The 12,517-nt window shown below is 31.6% G+C and overlaps 1 protein-coding gene across 1 annotated transcript in view; it reads left to right on the forward strand.

The window, feature by feature from the left end:
• LOC139516026 (multiple epidermal growth factor-like domains protein 11) overlaps positions 1–12,517 on the forward strand; it is a 271,615-nt gene that overhangs the window by 2,610 nt on the left and 256,488 nt on the right. The window contains exons 2-3 of the mRNA XM_071305834.1: positions 4,141–4,213; positions 7,392–7,610. Coding sequence (XP_071161935.1) covers positions 4,153–4,213; positions 7,392–7,610 — 280 coding nt within the window. The 5' untranslated portion in view covers positions 4,141–4,152. The remainder of the gene's footprint in view (positions 1–4,140; positions 4,214–7,391; positions 7,611–12,517) is intronic.

Here is a 12,517-nt window from a genome sequence, read left to right on the forward strand (position 1 = left end):
TACTTTTTGGATCTTTTGGATAATAGCTCTTCATCTTTTATTTAAGCTTTGGATTTCAAATATTTTGGCCACGAGCATCACTGAAGAGACATGTATTGTCGAAATGCGCATCTGGTGCAAGAAAATTGGTACCGTTAATTTTATTGCTACCACTGGGTCGATGCCTCTGCTGGTGGACTATTAGTCCCCGAGGGTATCACCATCCCAGTAGCCAGTACTTCGGTACTGGCATGAAAATACGGATTTTTTTGTGTTATTAAAATTTGCTGTTACAAAATATAAGAAATTATTATAAATTAAGGAATATATCTCCCTCATGCAATGCTCTGATTCCTTTTACGGATTCGGCTTTACTTTTTGGATCTTTTGGATAATAGCTCTTCATCTTTTTTTAAGCTTTGGATTTCAAATATATTGGCCACGAGCATCACTGAAGAGACATGTATTGTCGAAATGCGCATCTGGTGCAAGAAAATTGGTACCGTTAATTTTATTACATTGCAGGTCAGGTATTTTGTCTGAGAGAAAAAGAAAGGGTAACACTCATAACGAATGACAGCGAAATAATTGTTAAAATAACGATAACGATAAATGTTTACCCTGTTTGATTCCAATTGTAGCTACACAAGGAGATTTGACGACAAAAAAAATTATTTGAAGCTAACGGTATCGAAAAACAGAAGTCTGATGCTTGACAATGAAGGGAATTCCTACACTTCTTGTAGATGATTATATTAACATGCAGTAGAATCAAAATGATGGTTTTGATTGTTCCTTTTTAAAATCTGATTTTTCTTTTGTACTTCGGTTTGGTATACGTTGTCTGAAAAGTAAATATGTCCCTCAATAAATTCTTACTAGCTTTTAATATTTGTCATGTTTATATTTATTGGTTTGCATCAAGTAGTACCAAGGCAGACAATTTTGTACAATATAAATTAACGTTTATCATTTTATGTTTTAATCATTACAATGTAGTACACATAATATATATTATAAATCGAGCAAATTATTCAAGCTTTTTAAATTCCTGTGTTGACATAAATTATCGTTGATATGGTTATATTTACTGTTTACAAAACCTCACTAAGATGTATTTGGTAAAAGAAATTTTGAGTCTTCAATGTTATTCGACTTCGTACTATATTTGGCCTTTTTATCTTTCTAAATTTGAGCGTCACTGACATTTTTTTTTGTAGAAACTCGCGTATGGCATACACATTTCTAATCCTGATATCTAAAAGCTATTGAAGCAGATAGCCTACATTATTTGTCTATGCAGAGTGAAAAATTGTATCAGTGGCAATCAAACCGATTATTTTGATTTTTATACATATTTCTTTCCAAGCACAGACTTCGAAATAAAATAATATTATCCTAGAGTCCCAACAAAAATTAACAAATAACTAATAAGGTTTTTGGCAGTATTTGGCCATAACTTTAGTTTGAATTAAATATAACATATATAATATATAATTTGTATTTAAATTTGCGAAATGTGCCAGTCTACCAATGTCCAACTTTTACATCTACACTATGTTTACAAATGTCTCCTACACCAACTCGATACCATTACCAGTAACAAGCTGAAATATAAAATTAAAGGCAGTATCTAAAAATGGAAAATGGAAATGGGGAATGTGTCAATGAGACAACAACCCGACCATAAAAAAGACAACAGCAGAAGGTCACCAACAGGTCTTCAATGCAGCGAGAAATTCCCGCACCCGGAGGCGTCCTTCAGCTCGCCCCTTAACAAATATATACTAGTTCAGTGATAATGAACGCAATACTAAACTCCAAATTGTACACAAGAAAATAAAATAAAAATAATACAAGACTAACAAAGGCCAGAGGCTCCTATCTTGGGACAGGCGCAAAAATGCGGCGGGGTTAAACATGAGATATCAACCCTCCCCCCTATACCTCTAGCCAATGTAGACAAGTAAACGCATAACAATACGCACATTTAAATTCAGTTCAAGAGAAGTCCGAGTCTGATGTCAGAAGATGTAACCAAAGAAAATAAACAAAATGACAATAATACATAAATAATAACAGACTACTAGCAGTTAACTGACATGCCAGCTCCAGACTTTAATTAAACTGATTGAAAGATTATGAAATATCAGGCACGATCCTTCCCATTAGGGGATTAGTATCATACCATCATAACATATATGAGAAGAACATAACCCGAGTCATGCCAACAACTGGTTTTTGAATAAATGTGTTTAGTTCCGATGCAACAACCCTATAAGTGAATAAATATTAACGCCAAAATATGCAATCTTTAATGACCTGACAACAGTATCGTAACTATATCCCTTCTTAATAAGTCTATTTAAAGGTTTTGTCAGTTTCTGTGCTTTTTAAAGAATATTTCCCTAAAAAATTGGATGTGACATACCTGAACGTATAAGAAGTCTGCATGTTGAGCAATATTTACGAATGATGTCCTACCTCAGGTATATATTACCTTAGCTGGATTTGGCAAAACTTTTAGGAATTTTGGCTCTCAATGTTCTTCAACTTCGTACTTTATTTGGTCTTTTTAACTTTTTTGGATTCGAGCGTCACTGATGAGTCTTTTGTAGACGAAACGCGCGTCTGGCGTATATACAAAATTTAGTCCTGGTATCTATGATGAGTTTATTTACTACCACTGGCTCGATGCCATTGCTCGTGGAGATTTATTTCCCCGAGGGTATCACAAGCCCAGTAGTCAGCACTTTTTATGCTGACATGAATTATCATTGAATTGGTTATATTTATAAATTATATGTTTACAAAATTTGGAATTTTTGAAATAATAAGGCTTTTCTACCTCAGGCATAGATTACCTTAGCTGGATTTGGCAAAACTTTTAGGAATTTTGGTCCTCAATGCTCTTCAACTTCGTACTTTATTTGGCCTTTTAAACTTTTTTGGATTCGAGCGTCACTGTTGAGTCTTTTGTAACGCGCGTCTTGTGTATATACAAAATTTAGTCCTGGTATCTATGATGAGTTTACTTATACCAATGATAAAATTTAGTAAATGTTTTGACTAGTTTGTGATATCGAAAACCCTGGTGTAATAATTTTTCAGTAATACATAAATTTCTCTCGTTAAAATCTAAAACATTGTTACATACACGAGCGAATCGTACAAGTTGAGATATATAAACACCGTAAGATGGTGACAAGGGAACGTCACCATCTAAAAATGAATAATTTTTGATAGGAAATGAAAAATCATTTTATTACAAATTTTAGTATTAGCTTTATTTAAAGTAAATTCAACAGGATAAATTTCTTTAATATACATACTGAAGTCGTCATTATTGAGAGCCAAAATATCATCCAAATATCTAAAAGTATTATTAAATTTCTTTATCAGATGTTGTCGATGGGTTTTTGCTGATTTTTGTCATAAATTGTAACTCATAGCAATACAAAAACAGGTCCGCAATAAGTGGTGCACAGTTAGTCCCCATGGGAATTCCGATAACCTGACGATATACGGAATCGCCAAAGCGAACAAAAACGCTATCTAGTTAAAATTCAAGGGAAGATATATATAGATTCTCAATTCCATTCAGAACAAATATACATGAAACACAAAATTAATATACATTGGGAGGTTGGTGGTTTTTTTCAGATGAATTCTTGCAAAAATGTTCGTCTGCTGCAACCTTGTAGTGTTCTATTTCCAAAAAAAAAACCAAAGCAAGGTTGCGATCAAACCAATTACACAAAGTTTAATACCACTACCCAAATTAAGATTTTCAAGTGTGTGCCCAACGGATAACGGGCTTGAAAATTGTAAACACCATGATGCACAAATACATGTAACAGTTTAGTCAAACGTTTATATTCCAACTCGTTGATAAAATTTATTCCTGTTATTTCCAATTACACATCGTGACCTATGTCGCATCATTGATATCCTTAATTTGTAAAAACAATCACTACAAGTAAACCCGTTATGTTAGAAATCTTAAATACTTTTATCCATATTTAATTGTCAATGTCATCGTAATTATGGAGAATAACTTTTACATGATTACAAATGGAATGATTTTTAGGATATTTAATGTCTCGGACGTTACATATCAATCAATTTATTAAAAATCTAATGTTTATAAATCATTTACAGGAACAGCTAAGGATGTACGTAGAAACTATCATTCTGATACACACTGTCTTATTCAGTCGTATTATAGCATTCCGTAAGTACTGTTTGTATACAATATTATCCACAAGCTGTCTATACCCCATAATACTTCAATGAGATGAAACATTTGAATAATTGGTCATGTTCTTACATTGTAAACTTCTATTAAATGTATAATTCTAAATATCTTCCTTTATTTGGAATTTCAAACGAATTTTACCTATAAACGTCGATTATATTTTTTTAACGAAACTAGCTCTATGTCTTCACATACTCAATCCAGCTTATTAATATTGTCTGCCTACGACACTACTCCTCTAATGGACAAACTTAAAGGTCGACGTTTACAATTGTTAAACGAACACATTTTGACTAAAATACCGTTAAATTAACACTATTTACATTTGTTATCAATTAAAACAAGTAAAAGTCTGAAATTGTCTATAGCTGTACTCGACTGTACTGATTTTAATTCGACTAGTTTGAATAGGTCTGAATTTTACCTTATGTAACTTGCGATTACTTGATATAACTAGACCCATATTTTAACAATATTCCTATGCTCCGTGATAAAGACCGTACTTTGACCTATATTGATTTACTTATACAACTTGTGACTTGGATGGATAAATGTCTCATTGGCACTTGTGCCACATTTTCATACATTTATCAATTGTAATGATTTGCAACTGAACCTTATATTTGCAAAAAAAAGTTTGAACTATTAATCGACCAATCTGAAACATTCTTAACCCCTATTTGACATATACTTCACCAGTACTCGACCTGTTTTCGATATTTAGCCAGTCTGACCCATCCATACTTGACCAATAATCTCTTCTTTTTTTTTGAATTTTACCGTTAATAACTATCTGTTAACTGCTTTTACAACAGCCACGATAGAGTAAAGATATATTTACTTATTTTAATGATTATATTTATCAAATTATAGATTGTAAAATTGTCTAATATTCTAAAAGTTTTAGTCTAGGTGAAAAAAGACTTAATCTATATTTCTTAGGGGATAATTTTTTTCATTAAAATTGTTCTTCTAATCAGAGGTAAACTATAAAGGTAACACTTATTTGAAACAGCACACCTGATCAGATAGTAATAAATTTAAACTAAAATCCTTTGAAAATCAAACAACATGTTGTAAAACTAAAATTCCAAGGACTTTTGAATCCACTTTAAAAAAGTATACACGAGTTAAAAAAAAAGGGGGATTACTTTTCACCTGTAAAACACACATTTACTGAGCTAATTATGCATAATTAAGATGCTTCTTTTGTGCCATGTCTTATATTAACATTTTACGAATTTTAATTAATCTATCTAAATTATTACTGAAACCATATAACACAATTTCTTTTTAAAAAGGTTATCAAGGATATCTGATGGAAGTTCTATTATATTAAATTCTTGGTGTTACAAAACAAGGCTTTTATTTTAAAGTAGATATAGGAAGATGTGGTATGAGTGCCAATGAGACATATCTCCATCCAAATAACAATTTATTAAAGTAAACCATTGTAGGTCAAGGTACGGCCTTCAACACGGAGCCTTAGGTCATAAAAAACAGCAAGATATTTAGGTCCCCACAAATTACAAATGTAAAACCATTCAAACGGGAAAACCAACGGTCTATACTGTAAAAAAAACGAGAAACGAGAAACACGTAAGAAAAACATAGACGGACGACAACTACTGAGGTTAATTAAGTTGCTTATATACAATTTAGTAAAACGATGTAAATTGTGTTATTAACAATTTAGTTGCTTAATATACAATTGAGTGTAAATTCACATTGCGATAAGACGTGTCACGGTACTTGTCTATCCAAAATTCATGTATTTGGTTTTGATGTTATATTTGTTATTCTCGTGGGATTTTGTCTGATGCTTGGTTCGTTTCTGTGTGTGTTACATTGTAGTGTTGTGCCGTTGTTCTCCTCTTATATTTAATGCGTTTCCCTCAGTTTTAGTTTGTTACCCCGATTTTATTTTTTGTCCATGGATTTATGAGTTTGAACGGCGGTATACTACTGTTGCCTTTATTTAATAAAACGATGTTCATTGTGTTATGAACTATACTCGACGGACACCATACATTTAGAATGTAGGACAGAAGTCACAGGACACTAATATATTTGCATTTTTTTAACCAAAAAATATAAAAGGAATTTTGTAAACAAAAATGTCTTCCAAAAATATTAATAATGATCAACTAGTTGTACATGATACATTTTAATCAAATATATCAAATCCAAACAATCAGATTACTAATAAATACAAAGTCAAATGAACAAGAAACAATACAAGTATTATTTGATTTGAATTTTGGTCTTTAAACGCCACCGCATTTATTTCGTGGCGGTCAGTTTTTATTTGTGGAGGAAGCCGGAGTGCCCAAAGAAACCCCGACCTTCGATAGGAAAACTGAAAATCCTGGTCAATTAAGATTGAAGTCAAGTGCAACCGCGCGAGCGGGGTTCGAACTTGCTGGCTAGTGATTACAGTAGTAACTTCTTAGACCACTGAGCCACCGAGGCCCATACAATCAAAGTATATAACATTCACAAAAGGTGATAAATATATATATATGAGTCTAAAAGATTGTGTAACAATACCGATAAATAGATGGAAAACAAAACACAAAATGCATATGATGTTGATGAGTAAATCATGTTTTTTTTTTAAATTTTGGTTTAAATGCTATATTAAATACATTTCAAATTGATGTTCAAATTTAAAGCCAAGAAAAATGAAATAAATTTAATTCATAAATTGATGAATTACAATAGATTGATACAGAAATAGATATAGGTTAGTTAAGAGTTCATAATAGGTCGATTAATGTTCAGACTAAATTGAGCATGGTTCAAGTTAGGTCGAGAATGGTTCAGAAACTTATAGAATAGTTAAGTTTTCGTCAAGTAAAGGTCAAGAGCAAATTTAGGCTATTAAGTATGGTTCAGACTACAGTCGACTAATATCAAGTAAATTGCAGACTAATTCAGACTAGTCGATTAAAAATCGGTACATATAAAAAAGAAGATTTGGTATGATTGCAAATGAGACAACTCTCCGCAAGAGGCCAAATTTAAAACTTATTAAAATTTAAGTACAGATGTAGTCCATTGAAGACTTTTATTGGTTTGTAGTGTATTAAGTCCCAGGTGAATGTAAATGTCAAGATTGTATTACCATTTTAGTTTATGATTATTGTTACAGCTAATTTGGCCGCAAATGGTACAGCGATTCTAAGTAGTGTTTACCTGAATGATAATAATAGTTATGGTGCATGGAAAGTTATAGATGGAAATAGAAATCAAGTTTTTAATGATGGAAGCTGTTGTCACTCTGATGAATATCAGTCATCAGTATGGTGGAGACTGGACCTTGGATATTCAGCATACATACATAGAGTTGTTATATATTATAGAGGAGACCGTAAGTTTTGAAGTTTACAACGAAAACGTGATCTTAAATTCTACAAATACATCGATATAAATTTGTACTTATAGGTTGAACATTGTAACTACAGCTGTTTCTCAAACCAAGTCTCTTTTTGGGAGATATATAATATTCATAGATAATTTGATTTGAAGTCATACTATTTCCCTGATATAGTCTCTATGTTTCATCTAATAACAACATAACTTGGGACTGTTACCAGTTAAACATACTTTGAGGTAAAAAATGAATTTTGAAGCAGGAAAAAAGTTATTGTTTGGGTAGTACAAAATTTAAGTAAAAGTTTAAACTCTAACTAGTTCGGGGCATATAAATGTTGAAAATATGCCGCAGAGTCCTATATTTTGACCTTTGAATAAAATCGTAGTGCATACCAACTTTCTATTCTAGGATATAATTTTTCACGAAACCTTATAGTAAAAGTGTCACAGTTTTAGCCGCAAAGGGAGTTCCTATGGGAAATTGCATTGCCTATATTTACAGAAATGCAACCAATATAATAGGGTAAAACAAAAAGAGAACATACAGAATTTCAAAATCTGGTTTATCTCAGGGATACTCAAATATGAAGTTTTATAAATATTTCATGAAGATTGAGAAAATCCTAGGCCTTAACTTTGATGATTCAGCAGAAGTTTAAAGTTTACAGTATGCATGGTTTACCTAAAGCCCTGAATTCAAAACAAATTCATAATATATGCATATTTGTGATCTAAAGTGTTTAGAAATATTTATATTTACTCTTCGGAGTCACTGAAACTCATTGATGCTTTCTAAATATTACTGGTGGGGTGTTTTTGTCCTGTCTATAATCCAAAAGTAAGCCGTAACACCTGAGTGTGTCTTTTTGTGACCACGGCATAAATAAGCAACAGCTAGAATTACATAAAGACCTCAATAAAACATACAATAGTGTGTTCTATCCTAAATATTTAACAATTATAGAAACAGAGGACTAATTTAGGAAATGTGAGGACCCAGGGGCAAAAAATAACGGAGAAAATGCCTACCCCTCGGTCATAAATTAAATGCTTTAACTTGTAAATGCTATGATTTTATTATTTTAATGGTCTTTTGTGTATAAAACAATAACTGTGCTTGGAAATTATGCAAAATCAGATGTAAGTAATCATTTCTATCAAACTTTCAGTAAACTCATACACCAGACTGGTATCTTCATACAACTTTTGCAAATATGGCTTTGATTGAACACTTATTATGTATATATTAGCTTAATTATGTTATTATAAATGGTTAGAGATGATACTGTTGTGACAAGAATTCTTAACTGACCATTTAAGGCAGAAGTTGTGAACATTTATTGACAAACAGGCATACAGTAAGATGTGAACTGGAGACATAGACAGGATTGGATACTTTTTTATAATCTTGGATGTTGGAATGATTAACTTTTAAACAATACATTTATAGCATTCTAAAATGCTTTTATTTTATTGTCAGAATAGTTTCAAACAGGTTCTAGACAGTTCATGCCAGAAAACATGCACATAAGGTTAGCTGGCAATAATAAAAGTCTTGTTTTCAAATTAAAAAAAAAATGAAACAGGATTAGGGTTTAAAATGTACTGTAAAAGGAAACTTAAAGTATTGCAGTAATTTCTGTAAGGCTATTATTCTGATAAATAAATATTGTTGTGAGGATTTTTTTTATAGTGTTTTCTATTTGAACAAATGTTTGTATACATAGATATGATGTCCTGTAATAATTGAAATAAACATTCTACAGTGCTCCGATGAGGTTATATATCAAGCGCTCATACCTGACAATTTTTACAAAGATAGACACAAAAGTTACACACGATGGCGATGTCGTTAACTATATGAATAAACTTCAAATTATCATTCTACATCCTCTGTTTCATATGTACACATCGATTTTCCTTCCCTTCAAAAGTGTCAAATCAATAAAACGTGTAATGTCAATGTGTACCTAATCGTGTTCTAATGATATTGGACAGTAAAAGTGAGTATATTACAGATTACACTCAAACTTCTACTTCTATGATAAATCATTCCAATGTCATGTCCCTAGTCTAGGAAAGAAGTCCAACCAAGTAGATTTGACAAGTCCTTAGACTGATAAAATTATAGTTTCTAAAAAATCACAAAAAGTAGGTTTCACGGGGTTTTATTCATCAACAAATGAGAAAAAATAATCCAAGTTGAAGTCACTTTTCTTAAAAAAATTTTAAGTGGAGTATAATTGTGTTTTTTGAAGTGAAGTATACACAGTTAGAGAGATGGTATTATCGAAATCAACGATTAACAATCAATTTGAAAATTTACATGACTTTTCCGCCATTTACACTAGTAATCCACATGCTTTAAAAAAATAGGTTCAACCTTAAAATAGTAGTCAACACACTTTGTCTTAGAAAGGGATAAGACGTACTTTGTTAACAGACAAAAATACTCCTATTTGATAAAGAATTTATATCAGGAAATACGGTTAACCTCATTCATTTGTTACAAAGCAGAGTTACAAAGTAAGCATGACAAAGATCTCTGCATTTGTGATTGTTTACCTTAATTTGAGGTGCATTAAAAATATTGATCCTCAGTTTTAGTTTGTTACCCCGATTTTGTTTTTTGTCCATGGATTTATGAGTTTTGAACAGCGGTATACTACTGTTGCCGTCATTTAAATTAAACGTTCGCCATTCCTAAGGGAAGCAACTATACTCTTGTTATTCCGATATAGTCCTTAACTCATTTGATGCAGACTTCATAAAGGACCATCTCATGTAGGATGAAGAGAATTTGGCATTATCTATTGCAAGCCATTCTCGTCAAAACTATATTTAAACCATTTTTCGAAAAATTTACACACTGAGAATTACAACAAAGCACAGTGAGATTTAAAAACTTCAAAACACACACTGAGAATTAAGAATTACACACTGAGAATTAAAAATTACACACTGAGATTTCATAAAGACGCACTGAGATAACAAAAATGAAAAACACACACTGAGAATAGAAAATTACACACTGAGATTTGAAAAGACACACTGAGAACTGAAAACACACACTGAGAATTTGAAATTACACACTGAGAATTTAAAATTACACATTGAGATTTATGCGCACTGTTTATGCGCACATATCTAATACGCATACTTAATCTGAAACTATTACAAGCTTAAAACAACTAGGGGACAGAACTCGTTAGTCCTTCGATTTGGTTCCAAATTATTTATAAAAAAATTTAGAAATACAAGAACAAGAAAAATACCCACTTACTCTTATTACAAAACATAACCAAATGGTGAAAAGCTTTATTAAAATTATAAGAAAACATTGGAACAATCTGCAAAAAAACAAAGAATGCAAAATTTTTACTCAAGTGTCTATTATAGCATATAAACGTAATAAAAATATAAAAGATAACCTTGCGAAATCAGGGTAACAGTTGGAAGACTTTTGAAAAGGGACCCATGCTTAAACGGTTTTAAGTTAAAAAAAAAATCCCCCAAAAAAAACAACCTTATGAATATGAGCGATATTAGAATGAAATTCAAAACAGTGTTGCTGTGGCCATTGATTGACACATTAAATTCATCCATTGACTGGGACAATTTACGTGAACGTTTGTCTGTAACGACCACTGTTCACGACGTACCTACGATAGACATTTAAACTATGGGGTCACCAAAGGTTTCTTAACGCCTTTAATTATAAAATAATTCGAAAAATTAATCAGGAATAACCTTTCTGTTTTGATTTATATAATTGATATAAATCAAAACATCGTGTTATTTCTGATTAATTTTTCGAATTACTTTATTAAGGTGTTGAGAACCTTTGGTGACCCCATAGTTTAAGTGTCTTTAAAAAGTACATAGTGAGCAGTGGTCGTTACATACAAACGTTCACCTAAATTGTCCCAGTCAATGGATGAATTTAATGTGTCAATCAATGGCCACAGCCACACTGTTTTGAATTTCATTCTAAGTCTTGAAATTTATTACGAATGTTGGTTGAAGGAATCGCATTTCATTATAATGACAAGAGTTTTTGAGATCAAGATATTAATCTGTTGAATTATTCATCTCATGAATATTCATTAGTAATTTGCATACTAATCTCAGTGTGTATTTTTGAAATCTCAGTGTGTAATTAACAGTTCTCAGTGTGTGTTTTTCAACTTATTTCATCCCAGTGTGTCTTTTTAAAATCTCAGTGTGTAATTTTGAATTCTAAGTGTGTGTTTTTTATTTTTTTAAATCTCAGTGTGTAATTTCGATTTCTCAGTGTGTTATTTCAGGTTTTTAAATCTCAGTGTGTATTTTTTTCGAAAAAAGGGTTTAAACATAGTTTTGACGAGAACGGCTTGCCATAATTATCCGTTGTCTTCACCTTTCTTTATAAAGAAGCTGTCACCTCAATAAATAATTAGAGATTATTTTTTACGCATTATTCCCATCTACAGTAAAATATAGGATATTCTATAGATCATAATTATAGTTTCAGTATCTCTCATATCTTAACTTATTTCTAGGAAATTGAAATAAAGATCGGTTTAGTACAAACCATTACGACTACAGGAATTGTTTCAGCTTCCCAGTTGTAAACGTTTCTTTTCTATGAAGAAACATTCTACAAGTGCCCTTATTTGGAGTAATAATCATTCATTTGACACGACACTCCAGATCTAACGTTTCAATCATGATATACGCATAGAGTTTGCTAGTTACGGTGAATGAATTAAACTGTATGGGTCTCATGTTGTGAAGTTTAAGTCATCCCTTCGTAAACTTTACTCACTCTGATCTGTTCTGTCTGTTGATATTTTGTCTTATTACATAACTGTTCCAGGTTAGGAGAGGGTGGACATAAGGAAAGACCTCTATTACATCACA

Source organism: Mytilus edulis, chromosome 1 (assembly GCF_963676685.1).
Source record: "Mytilus edulis chromosome 1, xbMytEdul2.2, whole genome shotgun sequence".
In the NCBI taxonomy this organism is placed as follows: Eukaryota; Metazoa; Mollusca; class Bivalvia; order Mytilida; family Mytilidae; genus Mytilus; species Mytilus edulis.